The 21106-nt window shown below is 38.7% G+C and overlaps 1 protein-coding gene across 5 annotated transcripts in view; it reads left to right on the plus strand.

Annotated features, from left to right (window-relative positions):
* ARHGAP24 (Rho GTPase activating protein 24) overlaps window positions 1-21106 on the plus strand; it is a 485703-nt gene that overhangs the window by 453874 nt on the left and 10723 nt on the right. For all 5 annotated transcript variants that reach the window (XM_036253181.1, XM_036260479.1, XM_036239579.1 and 2 more), the window contains 3 exons: window positions 5787-5919; window positions 8454-8527; window positions 11569-11690. In XM_036253181.1, the coding sequence (XP_036109074.1) occupies window positions 5787-5919; window positions 8454-8527; window positions 11569-11690 (329 nt within the window). The remainder of the gene's footprint in view (window positions 1-5786; window positions 5920-8453; window positions 8528-11568; window positions 11691-21106) is intronic.

Consider the following 21106-nt stretch of genomic DNA (forward strand, 5'->3'; position numbering starts at 1 on the left):
GATGACACTCACATAATTGTACAATAAGCCATGACAGCTTAACTCTATTCATGTTTCACTGCCAAAACGTGTACCAGTCTTGGCAGATACAGAAGGAACTGAGTTTGAACAGAACCAGGCTTTTTTTGTAGACAGTTAGTTTAGTTTGGAATTATTTACTACCTTCGGATTTGCTCTTTGATGTCTTGCTAAACTCAGTAGGCAGAGCATGAGTTGTTCTAAGAATTCGGTGGCCGTCTTCATCCCAGTAGTGCTGTTGTTTTCAGTCTTTCATTCATGGAATTCTGTGGATATGACATTATTTTTTCTTAATTCCAGGTGAACTTCAGGTTATCTCACTGTGTGCGTTGCAGATAAGTTCATGATACCTTTAATAACTTTCCGTGTGGATGCATTTGAAATCCATTCTGTTCATTTAAATCAATGGATTAGATTGTGTTCTGTGCATAGAATCCAGAGTGAGAATTTTTATTTCTAATTTTGAGGCTTAAAAGTTTTACGATTTCTTCCTGTGTAGTATTATACTTGTAATTACTGTGGCATTTGGACTCATCTGTGTGTGTGAGTCTGTTTATCAGAGAAGGAGGGGTGGGCTTAGAGGATGAGCAAGGAGGGATTGTCATCAGACTCCTTTATCCCTGCTCAGATTAGTAAGAGGCCTCTATTGAGCGTTGATGATAAATAACGCAGACGAATTCAGGGAGGATAAAAATATTCTTAAGATCACGCACCTGGCAGGGACTTAGCAGCTAGAATGCTCAGAAAATGTTAAGAAGTTGAACAAATGAGAAATGGATTGGAAACGTGTTGTTGCAATCAGTTAGAGATATAAGCCCAAGAGGGATAAGAAAGGTCTCTGCTGTTGCTCTGCTTCACCTAGGATGTGGTATGGGCGGTACACACCATAAATGTTCGTAAACTGTTTGGTGAAGTCATGATTTCTAGAATAATCTCAGAATGACCAAAGGAAGACCTCTGAGAGTTTAAAACTAGGTCAGTTGTGGGAAGTCTCACAGAATCCTTCCTTTAAGTGTAATAAAAAGCACTATAGAATTCAGAAGTACAAGCACAATATAAGATGTAAACAAAACCCATATGTTGATCAATTAAGGGACATCTGCTGCAGAGCATCTTCCGGTCCTTTACTTGGGATCCCTGGGCCTCTCTGCCTCTTTGCTGTCACTGAATAGAATGTACATGATTATTTATCTTAACTTCTGAAAATAGATTGTACTGCCCAGTAAGTGAAAGAGACCTGAGGTTTATATAATTATTTTACATTAACATCGTTTTGAATTTCTACTAAAAGTGTATTATTACATTGAAAATCTGCATATACCAGTAATTAGCCAAAAAGAATTTCATATATGTGCAGTTTCCTGTTCAAGTGCCCTAAATAGGGCTACTAACAGAACCCACTCAGTGAACAACTACCAAGGCCTGATGCAGAAAGAGATGCGCACAGGTGTGTACTACTGCTGCTGTTAGTACTACTGTTAACCAGGTTTAGGGGTTTTCATTCTACATGTGCACCAGCATTTGCCACAATGTGGTCACCTCACTCTGTGAAGACTGAGATAGATTACTCTGAGACAAAATAGCAAGTTTTTCCAGGTATACTGGGCAATTAACACACAATAGCAGATGTTAAAATAATAGAGGTGATCTGATAGGAGCTGTCTTATCTAATTAATTGTATTCTTTTCATAATTAAATAAATATTTTCCTCTTAAAATTCTAAACAGACAATATCGAAGTCATCTTAATTGGTATTTACCTAATTGGCTATAAGCAAATATTAATTAGGCAAAGTAATGGGTTTTCAGTGAGAGCTGTCAAGCTGAAGGTTGCTGTGTTGTGGAGTGGATGTGCCAAGGGGCTTTTGTTTGGAGAAACCCCAGACTTCTTATTGTAGTAGGTAGCATACTGGCAATCAGCGCAGATGCGCTGTGAGGCTCTAGAGGTGAATCAGAACTGGCGAATAAATGTGTTGGAGTCTGTCCAGAAGTGATTGTCTTCTAACATTCGGTGGGTGAGGACAGAGCCCAAAATGAGAATTCCAGGAAAATGTAGGAGTCTCTTTGCCTACAAAATAATCTAAGCTTAATAAAGCCCCCAAAAGAGTCATAAATTTAAGTTTTATCCTTTAAGCAAAAATTTAATAACATTTGCTAGTAAAAAAAAAAAAAGATGTAATTTTTCTTCATTGTTTCTATATAACAGCAGGTATGTATAACTATAATACTAAAAAGCAAATGTAACATATCACTTTAGGGAAGGGATAATATAATCATCCCAGCCCACATCTCTTACCTTGATTCATAGCTCAGATATTTCTATTCCTGGAAAATTACTGCAGCTTTGGAACTAAGAACATTGCTGGTGGATGAAGAATGATTCTGCAGCCTTTCATCCTTCACAATTTTTACACCATCTCGATTACTCTAACTTTGCACTTGCGCCATCTAGTGTTCAAATGTCATTAGTGCAATAACACGACTTCATTAGAAGCAAATACAGTTGTCCCTCGCGGTTAATCGGTTCCAGACTCTAGCGGTTGCACCTGGCATTGAAGGATTCCTGGGGTGCTCGAATACATAGGCCTACAGTAATTTTAATTGTAATTGTAATACAGGGGTGTATAATTGACTCAGACAACCGAGTGCGCACTGTGTCATTTTCACTGTCTCTATCATCTTTTTAATGACTGTATTTGAGAAGAACCGCGATAGAGTGAAGCCACGAAAGTCGAAGCACAAAGTGGCGAGGGACGACTGTACAGGAAATAAAAAGGTGGTAGCTACCAAGATCCCAGCAGCCGAGCAGCAGCCCCTAGAAAAGAAACCCAACACAGAAGAAAAGAAGCCTGCACATTAACTTAATTTGTTTATTCCATAAAGGTCAAATCACTTTGAACAGCTAATTTTGAATAAAAACCAGATCAAAGGCAGTGAAAAACATGAAAAAATAAAAATAAAAAAGCAAGTTACCTTAAAAACAGTGCGCTTGGGGAGAGTCCATGTAATAAGTAGTTAAACAGACTTCTTGTTAAATATATATTTGTTATTAATTATTGTTGCCTTATTTATTGTCTTTATATCATAAATAGGTTATATACTCTATGTGGTCATACAATTATACATAATATACTCCATATATTGAAATTAAACTTATTTTATATTTATATTTCTCTCTGTATCTCCCTATAACTTAACAACATTGGCATTGACTTTAAAGGCTATACAACCCAACACAGTCATAAATTGGGTTGGATTAGAGGAGATTGGATTCGAGTTGAATCCAAAGGTGGAAATAGTTTATTTTTAATACTTGGTTGAACTGCTTGTCCTTCCTAGTTTGTGGTTTTGTTACTACTGACGACTGCACCTTCAGGGGTTAGGTACTTTTCAACATAGCACAAGAAATACAGAAGGGTTTTGATATGCATGTTTGCCAGGGAAAAACAGTAGTATTTTTCTCGTCTTAACATTGAAATTATTTTAGGTCTATTTTTTTTTTTTAATTTTTTTGAAAGTGCTTTTAGGAATTAATGAGCTTGGTCATAATTTTCAAACATCCCGGAGACGTGATTTTTATTTTCTTTACTAGCCTTTGAGATGACTTCTACATTGCTTATCAGTTTAGAATTTTAAGAGAAAAAAATATTTAATTGTGAGAAGACTTAAATTAGTTAGTTATGGCAGGCCCTATCAGATCACCTCTATTATTTCATTTCATTTATTTATTTATTTTTGGTACATGCCCCTAGCGGGAACCGAACCGGGGACTCTCTGGTCCGCAAGCCGACGCTCCAACCTGAGCCAAACCGGCCAGGGTCTCTATTATTTTAATATCTGCAAAATGATTGACAGCATGCCTTTTGTAACTGACTTCAGTGTGAAAATGGAAACCCTCAGTCCTTGCCCTGTCTAATTCTGAGTAGGTGAAGTCCCATGGTCCATGAGGGCTCTGCCTGCCGCTGCTCACACCTCATCTAGTCCCACTCTGAGGTCTGGTCTCCCTTGCCTTTTATCAGCTCCTCAAGGACAGGATGCTCCCTCCCACTTTGGGCTTTGTTTATCTGCTTTGCATTAATCAGGAAGGCTTCCTTCTGTTCTTCAGTTCTCACTTCGTTAATTCTTACACACACTTCAGATCATGGCCCAAACATCATTTCCTCAGAGAAACAACCTCTAGATTAGTCCTCATGAAATTAGATAGGATTCGATACTTCTCTTTATTACCACTCACCACGTTTTGTGATATGTACTCATATCATTATCTGCTTACTCTCTGCTGCCCCCACTAGGTTATAAATTATAAGCAGGTAGAATACTTTCCTTGCCTGACAGGTGTGGCTCAGTGGTTGAGCATCGACCCATGGACCACTGATTTGATTCCTGTCAGGGCACCATGCCCAGGTTGTGGGCCACATCCCCAGTGGTGAGCATGCAGGCCAGTCGATGTTCTCTCTCATCAATGCTTCTATTTCTCTCTCCCTCTCCCTTCCTCTCTCTCTAAAATCAATGAAAGGATAATACTTTCCTTTAACTCCTTGGGGTCCTAGCCACTGTGTTTTCTATAACAGCTAATACAGAATGGGTGTATGGGAAATATCTGATGAAATCAACCATGAGTCCCCAACCGAGACCTGAAAGGCTCATTGCCCATCCCATGTAGTTTGGCGAAGTCAACTCTGCTTTCATGTACTCTTGGGGCAAGAGATCCACTGAGGCAGGAAATTCCAGGGCCTGTATTCCAGCTTGTCGAGATATATCCCTCCGGGAACTTGCCATTTCCTGCAGTGTGGTCTGGGAGTGGGTGTATGTTCTCATCACTTACGGAATCCCTGACCTTGTTCACCACCATCTTTCCTCTTTGTGGGAATCAATCGATCATTTTACTCCTTGCTCATCTCTCCTCCCCATGTTCCTGTGCCCCTCCCTCCAAATAAAACCCCAAACCAAAACAACAACAACAACAACAACAAAAAAGACAACCCCACCTCTTTCTATCTTCCTGTCAGCCATCTTCATGGATTAACAGGGAATAAAGAAAAACAAAGAACAACATATAAAATAATACTCCAGTAAATTATCCTGCCACTCAGATATTCAGCAGAGAATAAAAATAAGTTCTGCATGTTACACAGAGGTCATGCTAAATTTTCATTGTTTATTTTTGTAGCACTTTCCTTCTCTTTCTAAAAGACTCCAAGGGTCCCCAACTATCTTGGCATATTAGACAGTCAGTCATTCTGAGAATCAATCATTTTCAGAGTGAGCTCTGCTTGCAGAGCTGTGGTATGTCACACCAAGCTTCAGGCGCCCATAACCAGTCACCAAGGTCTTCTCAAAAATGAGTGGCATATTTTGAAAAATACAGTTAAGATTCAGAAGTCATTAATTTTGACACTGAATACACATGTAGATTTGTTATTTTTTGTCAATTATATTCTATTTTATTTAAAGTCTGGTATATATCCATTGTTTTCACAGGTTAACACTTCTGCTTAACATCCAATACACAGAAAAGCAAAATGCTGGACTTTCCAATGTGTTCAAACCACACGGAGAATTGCGCCTCCTTCCGAGTCCCGGTCCTTTCCACCCGCGGCCGCGGGGCGTGGGCATCACCTAAGCGCGCGCTTCTTCAAGGCTGGACGGGGGGGCTCAGTGGCCAATGCATATAGAATTCTGACACTTAGATATGTATCCGATTTGAAAAAGAAATGCCAAGCTCTAAGGGTCAGTCCAGAGATGATCTTCACACTTGTGTGTCCACAGCAACACGGACGTGCACACGGTGGCGTCGCTTCTCAAACTCTATCTCCGGGAGCTTCCAGAGCCTGTCATTCCCTACGCGAAGTATGAAGATTTCCTGTCCTGTGCCAAACTGCTCAGCAAGGAGGAGGAAGCAGTAAGTCCTTGCACATTTATTTCTAGGAAATCTTTTGTTGGAGGGTTTTGTCAGGGTTCTGTCTTTCATTTGTAAACTTTCCTTTGCCCTGTGCCTGGATGGTGTTCCACTATTCTGTGTGTCGGTGTCACACATTTAGGCTCGACACACAAAATTCGGGTCCCATTTTAATCCCCTCTTGCATTAAAAAATAAATAAAAATGTGGCTGAATAAGTGAAATTAGCACTCCTTGCCACTATTTTCCCCCAAAAGTTCATTGTGATGCCAAACAGTCTGCGAACAAAGTGGAGGACTTATTTGTGTTTCCTTTATAAGTGTGTGCCTCTTTAATCGCCTAATTTAAACAGTGACTCCTAAGAAACCCTGCCTACCGCACGTCTTTGTAAAAATCGCTGTACTGAGATACAGTTCTGATATTATACGATCACCCATTTGAAGTTTATAGTTCAGAGCTTTTCAGTATATTCACAGAGTTGTGCAACTATCACCAAAATCTCACTGTAGAATATTTAGCCCATTTTATCACCCCGTAGCAAACCTCATACCTCTTCCCCACGCTCTCCTTCCCCAGCTCTTGGCAACTACTGATCCACTCTCTATCTCTATAAATTTGCCTATTCCTGACATTTCATGTAAATGACATCATTCAATATGTTTTTTTTTTTTTTTGTGACTGGCTTCTTCCACAGCTTTCAAGGTTTGTCCACATTGTATCATGTATCAGTATTTTATTCCTTTTATTTCCAAATAATGTTCCATTATCCATTTGTCAGTTTCAGGACATGTGTGTTATTTCCTCTGTTTGGCTATTATTAATAATGCTGCTCTGAACATGTGTTTTCATTTATCTTGGGTCTGTATCTGGGAGGTAGAATTGCTGGGCCGTATGTAACACTGTTTTCTGAAGAGGCTCCACCATTTAAAATTCCAGTGTGTGCAGGTTCCAATTTCTCTACATTGTTGCCAACACTTGTTATCTCTCTTTTTTATCATAGCCATTCTAATGTGTGTGAAATGGTATATATCATTGAGGTATTTGTTGCATTTCCCTGAGGGCTAATGATTTTAAACATCTTTTCATGTACTTAATTGGCTATGGGTGTATTTTCTTTGGAGAAACATCATATTCAGATCATTTTTTCATTTTATTTGGGTTATTTATCTTATTAAGATGTAAGAGTTCTTTATATAGTTTAGATACATGTTCCTTATCAGATGTATGATTTGAAAATATTGTCTCCCATTCTATGGATGGTCTCTTCATTTTCTTGATGGATGTCCTTTGAAACACAAAAGTTTTTATTTTACTTTTGATAAAGTCTAATTTATGTTTTTTTGGTCACGTGTGCTTTTCTTAAACATATGTTTTTATTTATTTATTTATTTTTTAGAGAGGGAGAGAGAGAAACATCAATCAGCTGCCTCCTACATGCCCCCTACTGGGGATTGGGCACAAAACCTAGGCATGTGCCCTGACTGGGAATTAAACCTGGACCTCCCAGTCGATGAGACAACACTCAGTCCACAGAGCCACACCAGCTGGGTTGTCACTTGTGCTTTTACTTGCATATCTAAGAAGGTTTTGTTTAACCCAAGACCACAAAGATTTAGGCCCATTATTTTCTTCTAAGACTTCTATAACTTTAGCTCTTACATTTAGGTGTATGCTCCATTTTTAGTTAATTTTTATTTATGGTGTGAGGAACAGGTCCAATATCATTCCCTGGTATGTGATATCCAGTTATTTCACCACCATTTGTTGACGCAACTATTGTTTTCCCTGTTGGCTTTTCTTGGCACTCTTGTCAGAATCGCTGCCTGTTTGTTATATGATGTCTGTGGATGCTTTTCCACTACAGCAGGAGAGGTGAATATTTGAGGCAGAGACCAGATGTCCCAGAAAGCTCAAAATACTTACTGTCTGGCCCATTACAAGGAAAAGAAAAAATGAGATTACATCATCTATTAGCTTGTCTGGGACCATGTATATTTTAGAGGAAGTTCTACAATGAGAAGAAACAAAGTATTTATTCCCTTTGTGAAATTTCAGAAAGATCTGGCCTTCTAACCCTCCATCCCATCCCAAACGATGTAGCCTAGACATGACAGTGTTGACAGACTTATTTGTCTGTAGATGTGTGTTTGTGTTTTGGGACATGCTGAAAATGGGAAGGATTCTCACTACATCAAGGCTACTCAGCTTCCCCCTCCCAAAAAAATGTATAATGAGTGAGGCTATCTATCCCCTTTCAGGCAAATGTGAACAAATGTTTAACATCTTAAAAGGGCTTTACTTAAATCTGTATCTCCACAAATAGTACTTATGGAAATATTTGAAATCTTTTCACATCTTTGAAAATATTTCTAAAATCCTCTCAGTGATGGTAGCGAGTTTTCAGGGCACAGTCGTTCACTGATAATGTGTGAAATTATTATTTTTTAAACCAGCACTGTATGTCCATTTCTCATTTGCTTTAATTCCAAGACCAGCACTTAGAAAGATAATGTTTATTCTCTTCTTCTTTATACTCAGGGTGTTAAAGAATTAGCAAAGCAGGTGAAGAGTTTGCCGGTGGTCAATTATAACCTCCTCAAGTATATTTGCAGGTAAGAATTGTCCTAAACTAGACTATATTTAGCCTGACACTAATTTATGTTTGACAGTGAATAAAATCATTTTACTGCTCTGAACTGGGATGTTGGCCTTTGTAAAATTAAGAGGATTGACAAAGTGATGTCAAAGGTTTATTTGAGCATTAAAATTGCATGATTTTGTAATTTGTTGTTTCCGAAGTCTCTCTTAGCTCTACATAGTAAAGAGATGTTGCTTTGAACTGGTCAGAGGTGTTTGTACGTGCATCATGTACTCTTGTTTGAGAGGAGGAACATGCTCTTAAGCATGAGATGGATTTGCATGGGGGGCCTGATTCTACCACTAACTGCCTACTTGTGTATATTTATGCAATTTCCTATTCTCTTTGAGTCTAAGAGTCCTAGTAGGTTAATGATAGTAAAAACACACATCTCGCACAGTTGTTTTAAAAGTTAAGTTATATATATAGTTTTTCTTAATGGAAATATATGTACATATATTTTTTATTGTTGACTCTATTACAGATGTCCCCCCTGTGCCTCCCTCCACTAATTAATGCATATGTAGTAAATGCTCACTAAATGTTTCCTTTTTCTTCCTCTCCCACCTGAAGACTCATTGAAAGGACATTTTCAATTCAGTTCTGTTAGAAAAATAGTTGTGCCTAGTGAAGCTCTCTCAGTGACCATTTTTAACTTAAAGCCCGGGATGGGAGGTGCCATGTCTGTGCTCCTGCTTAAAAAGCCAAACATGTTGCCCTGACTGGTGTGGCTCAGTTGGTCGGAGCATCATCCCATACACCGAAAGGTGACAGGTTCCATTCCTAGTCACAAACCCAGGTTGCAGATTCAATCCTTAGGCACGGCCCATATGGGAGGTAACTGATGGATGTTTCTCTTTCACACTGATGTCTCTTTCTCTCTTTTCCTCTCCCTAAAAAAAATTTTTTTGAAACATGAAATTTAAATAAAGGGATCGATGATCGACACGACCGCGGAGTATCTTAAATGATAGTTTTACAGTCCATTTCAAAATAAATTTCAAAATGTTTATTCCCTATAGTACATCATTTATGTATGTCTTTTGTTTCATGGTTCAATAAATGTTTAGCAGACTAGGAAATATGAAGTTTAAAATAATTGTGAAACACTATGGAGTTTATGGTCACTGTAACTGAGTAGGAATTCCAAAACCTCCTGCTATAACTTTTTTTATGTTTCAGAAGCTAACAATACCTTAGGTTTCAGATTTGGAAAAAGCAAAAAGTAGTTTCACTGATATCATAGACTCATTAACATGCAAGGCTGCCATCCCAAGATTTCTAACTAATTCAAGCTATTGTACTGCATAATAAAAAGGCTAAATTCTCTTTAAGTAAAAAGGAAAAAGGCTTCCTTGAGAACCATGTTGCAAGTCTTTATCTTCACAATGGAAAACGTAACTTCTCTTGAAACATTTAAACAGATTTTTAATTTCAGCTATTTCAAATAAGAAATGGTAGTTTGGCTTTTTGTCCTTTAGTTTTGCTGCAGTTTAGTCTGTATAACAGTAATGAACATGTGGAAAGAGGCACCTTTTGAAAAAGTCGTGGTGTCATAATTAAGAGTACCAGCTCTAGAGTCAGAACACCTGGGTTCAAATCTCAGCTCTTCCACTTATAAACAGTGTGTCCTTAGAAAGATGTTTTACCCCTCTGGGGCCTTGTGGGTCTCATCTGTAAAATGGAGACAATAATAGTATTTACCTCACAGAGACGCTGTGAGAATTTTTAATAAGTTAGCACAATGACTGACACATAATTAAATATCTTAAATAACATATAAAATATGTTAGTTTTTATTTTTCATCATTTTTTGTCTTATCAGCACAATCAGTAAGCCATGAAAGAACAGAAGGTCTTGCAGAAATGAAGAAGGGATAAGGAATGAAAAAAATGCTGAAAGAGTGCAAAACCCACCCTTCCCACTAAAATCATTCAGGGAAAAGGCCACTTCATGCCTCTGATTCTTTAGCACCTAATGCATCGAAACAATTTGTGCTTGTAATTTCTCATGTCAGTAGAACTAAAGTTTTAGTTTAAACCATGTTTGATCTCATTTTTTTTTTTATTTTTTTATCCTCACCCGAGGATATTTTTCCATTTTTTGTACAGATAGAGTGGGAGGGAGAGAGAGGAAGGGAGAGAGAGAGAGAAACATCGACGTGAAGGGACACATTGAGTGGCTGCCACCCACACGACCAACCAGGGCCGGGGACAAACTGCAACCGAAGTACGTGCCCTTAGCGGGAACCAAACCTGGGTCTCTCTGTACCGCAGGCCGACGCTTTAACCGCTGAGCCAAACCGGCCAGGGCTTGATCTCATTTTTTAACAGACTATGACTTAAAGCCCCCAAATTACTGCATGAAGTTGCTTCTCTTCCTCTGAAATTAAGGGGTTGTTCCAGATTCATAATTCTCAAATTGAATATGCATTGTTCTATTAAGGGGTTAGAAGGGAATTTATATTCTTCGATCTCAAGTCAGTATTGGTATTATTCAAACACTTGTTTCTGTGACTGACAGAGGAAGCCAAGTCAAGCCAGGCTAGAGGTGATATCTGATAGAATCCCTCACGTTTGATTCCTTATCAATTGCAGTATATTTTCTCCACACTTGATAAAGAGATGTTTGAATTTCTAAATAATTTTATCTGCATAATCATCACTTAACATACTCCAGATTTTTCTTGTTTGTTTTCTAATCCTCACCTGAGGATATGTTTTCATGTATCTTCAGATAGAGTGGGAGAGAGGGAGAGAGAAACATTGATGTGAGAGAGACACCTCTATTGCTTGCCTCCCGCACCAGGGCCAGGGACCAAACTGCAATGGAGGCACGTGCCCTTGACCGGAACTGAACCCACGACTCTTTGGTCCTCGGGCCAATGCTCTAATTGCTGAGCCAAACCCGCTAGGGCTAACAAACTCCAGTTTATAAATATTTTCTAATGACTCATTTTATTCTGCTGACAAAGTGACCTCATTGTGTTTTGTTTACATTCTTACACCCAACAGATTCTTGGATGAAGTACAGTCCTATTCAGGAGTTAACAAAATGAGTGTGCAGAACTTGGCCACTGTCTTTGGGCCTAACATCCTGCGCCCCAAAGTGGAAGATCCTTTGACTATCATGGAGGGTAAGTAAATGATTATCTTATAACCTCATCAAAAAAATAACCACTGTTTCTTGATTGCCCTGAACCTATTGAGCAAACTAGGGAAATAAGTGAATTCATGGTAATTCCATTTGTTAACTCAAGTTTTTCAAATGAAAAAGATCATCTCTTTGGGAGTCAGGTATTTTTTTTTTTTTTAAAGTTTACTAAACATAATAATTTACTAAATGATTCCTCAGTAACCTTGTAAGAACGAATGGAACTTCTATAAGTCATCTGTAAAATATTAGGCAGGAACTATAAAATTCAAGTTCACTTTTGGAGTCCAATGTAATTTTCAGAGACTTCAAAAGTTACTATTTTAAGGTAATACATTTTTATTAATTTTGGCGTATTTAACGGATTTTAAGAGGTAGAGAAATATGATCCTCTATGAGACAATGCCATTTATTTACCTGTGGGTTGAAGCGTGAAGAGATCTTACTTTCTGAATTACAGAATGCCTCCCGTTCCTCTCTGTAGTGAACTGCTCCTTCTGTTGATCTCAGCAGGCCTCACGGGGGGGCGCCCTCCTTCCCTGCGCCATAGCACCTGCGTTCTCTGCCGATTGGCCTAATTGAACACTTAAGAATTGAATAGAGAAGAGGGAAGGAGAAAGAATAATTATTTTCAGTTTCATTCTGAGTTTAGTCTAGAACAAAAGATCTCCCTGAGACTGTTCCTTTTTCAGAACTGCTAAGATTGCCATTCCTCTGTATCTTATGAGAGAGAGAATGCCTTTAGGTGTTCATCTACATCAACTCAGCTTAATTTCTTTTGTCAAATATCGAGGTCAATATAAATTTGAACATCAAATATTTTGCAATAAGATAGGCGGTCCAGAAAACTTAATTTCTGTCTGAAGAACTTAGCAGACATCAGGAAATATAGAATTTGAGGCTATAAAAGCTTAAAAGATACTTTAATTACTTATTTTCTTAAAACCTTTTCTTATTATAAAATAAAAATATAAACGTGATACAGAAAACTACCCCCCCACACACACGCAAACTCACACACACACACACACACACACACAACTTCCCTTAATAAATTATTATAAGATAGACACACTGGAAATCACAAGATCAAAAAATGAAACTTTTCCAGGCATCCCCGAGCCCTTCCCGTGCCCTGGGCCCATCTCACTGCCCCTCTTCCTCACGACTCCTGCCCTCTTTCCACCCAGACACTGACATCAATTACTTCCTTGCATGTTTTTGTAGTTTTATCCCACATATGGCCTTTCCTAGACATTATATTGACCCTTTACTATTCTTTTATTTGATGTATTTTTAAGTCTCTTTTAATATGCAGGATCCCTACAATTTATTTGTTGAAAAATCGGGATGTCTGACCTGTACAGTTTCCCACAGTCTGAATTCTGCTGGTCGCATAGTCATAATGCAGTTGAACAAATCCCTCTGCCCTCTATTTTCTATCATTTAGGACCTGGGTCAGTTTCATGTCTGATATTCTTAGCAAGGCTATGGATAACGTTATATAACATTTGGTTCTCTCTATTTTGTGTGATCTCAGTGTAATTCTTAAAACTATGAATTCACTGGATGTTGAAAATGGTGATATCCTAATTCTTTAATTTTTTTCCAATTTAAAAAATTGTGATAAAACACACATAACATAAAATTTACCATCTCAGCCATCTTCAGGTGCACGATTCAGTAGCACCAGATACGTGCATATTGCCAGGCAACGGTCACCACTATCTGTCTCTATGACTCTTCTCATCTTGCAAAACTGAAACTCTGTGTCCATTAAACGTAACTCTTCTCTCCTCTCATCTTCTGGCAACCCCATTCTACTTCCTGTCTCTCTGAATTTTATTACTTTAGAAACCTCATATAAGTGGAATCACACAGTATTTGTCTTTTGGTGTCTGGTTTATTTTACTTAGTGTAATATCTGCAGTGTTCATCCATGTTGTAGCATCATGATTTTTTAACTTAATAATTGGGACACTTTTGTTTTTTTTTAATAAAACCTCTTTTTCTCATTTACTACTTAGTGACCCAGTGGTAACTTTCATAAATAGCAGGCAGGATAAATACTGCTTGAGTCTTTTTCTTTATTATCCCTATAATGAAATAGGTTTTTTACATTGAATTTATTGGGGTGACATAGTTTAAGAAAACCATACAGGTTTCAGTGTGTAGCTGAACAGAACGTCATCTGCATACTGCATCATGCACCCGTCACCCGAAGTAAAGTCTCTTTCTGTCCCCATTTATCCCCACTTTGTCCTCCTCCACCCTCCACCCCCTTTCCCTTTGGTAATCACCATTCTGTTGTCTGTGTCTAAGTGTGTGTGTGTGTGTGTGTGTGTGTGTGTGTGTGTGTATGTTTTGCTTAATTCCTTTACCTTTTTCATCCTGCCCCGGCCCCTCTGATAGCTGTCAGTCTGTTCTATGTATCTATGCTTCTGTTTCTATTTTGATTGTTAAATTATTTTGTTCATTAGATTCTACATATAAGTGAGATCATATGGTATTTGTCTTTCTCTGATTGGTTTATTTCACTTAGCACAATACTCTCCAGATCCATCCATGCTGTGGCTTCTTAACATTCTCTAACAATTAGTTCTCTTCCTCATCCTTCTTTTTCTTCTTCCAATATTTATAATATAAATATTATTATTAACACTACTTTAAAAATATAATTATGAACTCATGTATTCAAATCTATTTCATGGATCAATGCATTGTAATTATTGTTCTTTGTAATTATTTATAATTATTGGTTTCTATCTTTGGCCAGAGGAAGCCCCTTCAGGTTGCCTTCTGAGTCCTTTTGACATAACCAATAGTTTTGGGTAGCTTCTTTTCTGTTTAGTATTTCAAAATTTCCCAGACTCATGTTTCCTGCCCAAAACCTGGTATCAACCAATTTCAAAAGAGTCCAATTTTTTTAAGTTTTCTTTAATGGGAAATGATATTGTAAGACCAAAATCTAGGTACCAAGGATGCTCATTGCTACTGGTTTGGTAATTTCTAGGCCTTTCAGTGGCCAGAGCTAGTAGATATAAATACATACCCATAGATATACTTATTACATGCACGATATACATACATGCACACATGTATTAAAGGCAAACTGCCTCACAAGTTCACACTGTACTTCCAATGCAAAATCATGACTAGTATTTATTCTTTTCTCTGCTAGTGTTTCTTCTCCTTTCTTCCAGATATGAATCCTGGTTCTCAAAGACACTGGAAAGTACAGAATTAGAATATCTGATAAATATTCTAATTTGCTCTCTCTCTCTCACCAAACACATCATAGTCTCAGAATAACAACTGGTGGTACTACTAACACCAGTATGATTATTGCAACCATTAAAAACTTTATATATATGCTCTTCTAATTTTTCTTTCTCTTTTTTATATTTACACTATACCTACATATACCTATTAGATACTATATTCTCTTCCTTTTAGTTCTTGTTTAGTCTTAGTCGGTATGTAACCATGCCTTTAGTGATCATCACTGATTCTTACATTGTTATCTATCTAGCCTAGTAGTTCTCAAAATAGGGTCCTGGGGGCCCCTACGATGCATTCAGGAGGTCCCTGAGTTAAAATATATCTTCATAAAAATACTAAGATGTTATACTAAGATTTTTTATTTGCCCATTCACTCTGTCAACATTTGCACTGATGGTACAAAAGCCATGATGGGTAAAAATAACCCCCAAAACTGGCACTTTATTATGAATCAAGTGGTACCAAACTCCACTAACATTATTACATCTCCTACTGCCATGCACTGGCAACAGGAAAAAATGCCAATTTTACTTAAGAATGTTTTTGTTAGTAAAAATATTAACTGTACTAAATCTCCACCCTTGAGAGCACATCTTTTAAACGGTGGAGAAATGAGGTCTATGCATAAAATACTTCTTTCATATGCTGTTTTTAAGGTAATACAATAATTGGTTCAAGGAAATGCATTTGTGTGATTATTTGAGTTGAGAGCTATACCAACTGCTTTTCCATGGTACTTCATGCGGACTTGAAAGAACAATGGACAAACTATCATCATTCAGACTTGAGTATCTGGCAGACAGGTTCTCAGAAATGAACTAAGTTAACCTTTTCCTTTAAGGAAAACACTGGCAGAATTTGTTATGATGGTTGAAATTTGAACAAGTGAAACACTTTTATGAAATTTGAACAAGTGAAACAGCTTCTTAATATTTAACCACTTTTCTGCTGAGATTGTGTTGATATTAACACAGTGAAATGTGGCTTGGATACTCTAGAATTAAAGGGATCAACATTTGGAGGGGCCTTATAACTCGGTGAATTTCTCCAGTGCATGTTGTCATGAGCCAGGCCTGGGTTAAAGATCTGGTTAGGGTCAAATTAGGTCCTCTGACCTCAGAGCCAAACCTTGTTTTTCACACTGTACTACAAAATATGGCAGTTTGCCTTCTAAGGTGTACTGGCTTAGTTACAATCCTTGGCTTTAATTAACTTTCCCTTTCTGTTATCTCTATTGTCCTAATTCTTCCTGCTTGGTTTTGATTCCCCTCCCAAGAGTGTTCCTCCCTGTAGAGCTCTGTCTGCAAGGGAGCTGGGGCTGGTCAGTGATGAGCGCTCAGAGGCGCTGGATGACTAATTCTTCCCGCCTTGCCTGTAGATGGCCTCTATTGCACTAGGCAGCTCCCTCCCATTTTCACCTGCAGTTCTTACATTAGCTCTTTGCATTTTGCAGCAAATACCTATATTGGGGATTTTCTGTTCTCTGTCTCATTATTGCGTCCTGCTACTTCCTCTCGTCTTGTGACAATGGGGATTTGTCTCCAGCAATTTCTTTTTGAGGGTTTGGAGGATACCTTGTCACCTAGTTTTGTCGTGAATGTTTTCCACGAATTGAGATTTGCTAACTAGTTGCTGTCTTTTTATCTGGAGATCTGGAGAGATTCAATACTATGCTGCCACCATCTTCGCAGACGTCAGATGATTTTTTTTATTTTTTTTGTCTTTGTATTTCATCTCTTATCGTTGCTGTCTTAGAAGACATCTTGTAAATATCACCTAGTCCACCCTCCCCTGCCCCTGGCCAATACTGTCAACAGAAGAAGGCGAAGCTGCTGGGAGAGCAGAGCCTGGAGCTCTGAGTTTGCTAGGGCAGCGGGAGCACCATTCCAGGGGGAGTCCTGTGCCTCTTGTTGCCCCTGAAAACCTGATGCCCATGAGAAAAGTGACGCTCTCTAAGTATAGTGATAATATGTGCAAGGAATAGGTGCACATGTAGATAAATAGGTTTTTAAAAGGGGTAGGGGGAAAAATGGAGTAGCAAAGTCATCTCATCTGTTGTTTCCATTTGTTCGGGTCATAAAATTCCGTGGCGCATCCATAGAATTGAACACTACTCAGCAATAAAAAGAATGACCTACCAATCCATGCAACAACACAGACAAATGTCAGAAGTATACAGCCCTGGCCAGTTTGGCTCAGTGGTCAGAGGGTCAGACTATGGACCAATGAGTCTCGGGTTTGATTCCAGTCAAGGGCACATACCTCAGTTGTGGTTCATCCCTGGCCTTGATGGGGGTCATGCGGGAGGCAGCCAATCCATGTGTCTCTTTCATATCTATGTTTCTCTCTCTTTCCCTCTCTCTGTATATGTGTGTATCTCCCCCCTCCCTTTTCTTCCCCCTTCCCACTCTATCTGAAGATAAATGGAAAAGTATCCTTGGGTAAGGATTTTAAAAAAAAGTATTTTGCTAAGTCAACAATGCCTAGACACAAAAGATTTCACACTGTATAATTTCATTCATATACATTCTAGCAAAGGAAGAGCTTAGTGACGAAACGCAGATCAGTGGCTGCCATAGCTGGGAGGTGGGGGTAAGCAATTGGCTATAAAGGGGCACAAGGAAGTTTTCTATATTATGATAACCTGGTGTTTCCTGGACTGTCATTTGTCAGATATCACTATGATCTTACAGATACCCACACACTTGCAAAACGACATGTACAAGGTTATTCTTTGTAAAAAATACAAATTGAAACTACATTTCATAGAATGCTGCTATATATGTGTGTATATATATAATATATATACTAACTATATGCTATATACTAAATATATACTATATGTGTGTACATAAGTGTACTTTAAAGTTTTGAGCTACCTTTAAAGGAAAATTGAATTCTTATCCAATGTGTATGAAGAAAAAAATGCCTAAAATAGTATTTAAGTTCAGCCTGTCTAAAATTATCTGAGCAGGGGAATTCCTGGACCATATAGCACAGTGAGACTCCTGAATCTGCTTAGACTCTTCAGAATAAGGTGGTGATTATAATCACTCTGACCTCATTATTTGGGCTTCATGTTTCTCATTAGCATTCTAAGGAAGAGAATGACAGAAAGGAGGAAATAAAAAGGGAAAATAGTGACACACTTCATCACAACTACCAAGTTAGACTGTCTTAAATGGCTGTAAAAATTGAAAAACTCCCTTTACAAGATACTCTTGCCATTTATTATCCTGGAGACTAGATCAAAGCAAAGCCTCCCCGGTAGATTTCTCCATCTCCTGGACGTTGACACTCACTCTGTAATTGTGGCAGGTAGACTGTGGCATTGCTGTCCACAGACCCTCCTTGGAGGCCTTGGGGATGTCACTTTACAATTCATTAAATGCCCCACAGTTCACAGCTCTGACGGGAAGCAGTGATGCTTTGAATGTTAATATTCCAGGGATGGGAACAAGCCCCATGTTCCCAAAGTACTGGCAGAGTCCTAGGTAATAGAGGCTGCCGACGCTGGACAGCGTGCCGTCCTGAGGGCACATAGTAAATAGAACTAAGTCGACTTGTCTTCAAACACAGCACACAGTGGTGAGTGTTGACAGCCATTCAGCGACACCAGTCTCCTCATCAGATTCCCTGCTCCATGCACTGAAACCAGGATGCCACATTCAGAGATTACTGAAATGGGAAAGGTGGCTGGATAATACCATTAATTTCATGCAGTCTTTTTTCTTTCACAACTCTGCAATAATTGATGATAATCCAATAGATTGTCGTCTCGTATTTAGTTTCTTACTCAGAACATCAAGTTTACTTATTATCACTACAGTTTAAGCCCAACAGCTGCAATGTAGTGGGACAAGAACGTGATTTGGAGTAAGAAGATGAAGCAGCGAATTCCACCCTGGTCACCTCTCACCTGGTGGTTCTGAGCAAAGGTTTAACCTCTCTGAGCCTCAGTTTTCTCATGTGAAAAAGGTTAGGTCCCATCTCACAGCCTTTTGGAGAAACTTAATTTAGAAGCCCTAAGTGAAATATTTTCACGTGACACGGCGTTCCTCAAACTCGAACACAGAATCACCCTGAGGTTAAAATGCCGGTTCTGATTCCGAAGGCCCGCGTGGGTCCTAAATCGTGAAGCTTCCAGGCGAGGCCAGAGCTGCTGCTCGGTTGCTGGCTTCCTCGGGAGCTGACCAGCAGTGTCGGATCCTGTGCCCCACCCAGTACCTGCCTTCTGACAGGCTCTCCAGGTAATCTGTATAAATACTAACCTTTGAGCCTCACTGATCCAGCACCAGACCTCGCACATGGCAGATGCTTGGTTAAAATATGTTTTGAATCATCACAGAAGTATGCAGGATATAGATAGATAGGTGTAACATCATTCCTACTCAAAATTGGATTTGAATGCTACTCAGTGTCCATCTTGCCTAGGTGTTGCTTTAAGCCAAAGCGTGGCCTCACCCCAGGTCAGGCTTATACTCTGACCGCTTCTCAGTTAACAGTTGTTTCAGTAGAAATCTGCATTGTCAGATACCTTTGTCATCGTTTCATCCCCCAAATCTCAGGTTTTAAGTATTTTATGTAGAATCTACATTTGCTCACTAAAATCTAAGTCGTTTCCCTGTATGTGTTTGTCAGAGATTTCTCGTTCAAGCTGTCAGCAACATGATATAAACCAAGTTGACACACCAAATCAATATAGTTCAAGCCAAAGCAAAGATGATTGACGCTTGCATTAGCCTATACTGTTGTATTTGGGGTATGTGAATCAAATTAATACCTAAGAAGATTCTTAGGGAAATTGGGGCTCTCAAATTAGGAAACAAGTTTAGAAGCCTAGTTGATGGTAGCAACCAGTTTTAAGAGATTGGAGCCCAGATTGTAAATCAGTCAGAAACATGTAAAAATGTATTTTGAGATTTCAGCTAATATACCATTAACCTGATGAACCCATTAATTTTTAAATAAATCACTGCTTTTAGTAATAGATCAACTTTTCTATTCATTTTGTCTGCATTATTGTTTCTGTCTGAAACCTGTAAGGTATTGATTTCTAATCCACACTTCACAGTGCATAGTAAAAACACGAGGATCAAACGGGAACCGTAGTATTTTCATCTGTGTAAGAGAATTATTTTCTTTCCTGAAGGTCTTCTCTTTCTTGCAAATGCCCTGAAGTTTGGTGTTTCTTATAGAGCAGATTTGCCAGTGAAAAATTCTCTCTCTCTTTTGTTTTTCATTTTTGTTTGTTTATCTAGGATTATCTGTATTTCTCCTCCATTTTTGAAGCATGGGCATGCTGGAAATAGAATTCTAACTTAAGAGTATTTCTTTCAGCATTTTGGATTTTGTCTCTGGCGATGAGAACTGAAGAGAAACCAGCTGTTCATTGAGGATCCTTGTACACAAGCTGCTTCTTTCTTGGGCTTTCAAGGTTCTCTCTTTGTTTTTGGTTTAAGACAGTTTGACAATGATGGTTCTAGGTGTGGACCTTTTAGAATTTACCTTGCTTGGAATTTGCTGATCTTCTTGGAGGTGTAGATTCATGATTTACATTAAATTGTGATGATCCTAGGAACTGTTTAAAAAATTTTTTTTGCCTTTACTGATTTTAGAGAAAGAGGAAGTGAGAGGGAGAGAGAGATAGAAACATCAGTGAGAGAGAACATCGACTGGCCGCCTCCCGCATAATCCCCACTGGGGATCAGGCTCACAACCTGGGCATGTGCCCTGACTGGGAATTGAACCAGCGACCTCTTGGTGCATGGGTTGACGCTCAACCACTGAGCCACACTGGCCGCACCCAGCAACTATATTTTAAAATATTCTTTCTGGCCTGGCTGGTGTGGCTCAGTGGTTGAGCATCGACCCATGCACCAAAAGGTCTCTGGTTCAATTCCCGGTCAGGGCACATCTCTCTCCCCTTCTCCCTTCCTCTCTGTCTAAAATCAATAAGGGAAAAAACATTAAAAAAATAATAAATAAAAATAAAATATTCTTTCTGTTGAATTCTCATTTTACTCTTCTTCTTGAGACTACCATTATGCATATGCTGATATACTTAATGGTGTCCCACAGGTCTCTGAGGCTCAGTTCATTTTTCTTCATTCTTTT

Source organism: Molossus molossus, unplaced genomic scaffold (genome assembly GCF_014108415.1).
Source record: "Molossus molossus isolate mMolMol1 unplaced genomic scaffold, mMolMol1.p scaffold_m16_p_1, whole genome shotgun sequence".
In the NCBI taxonomy this organism is placed as follows: Eukaryota; Metazoa; Chordata; class Mammalia; order Chiroptera; family Molossidae; genus Molossus; species Molossus molossus.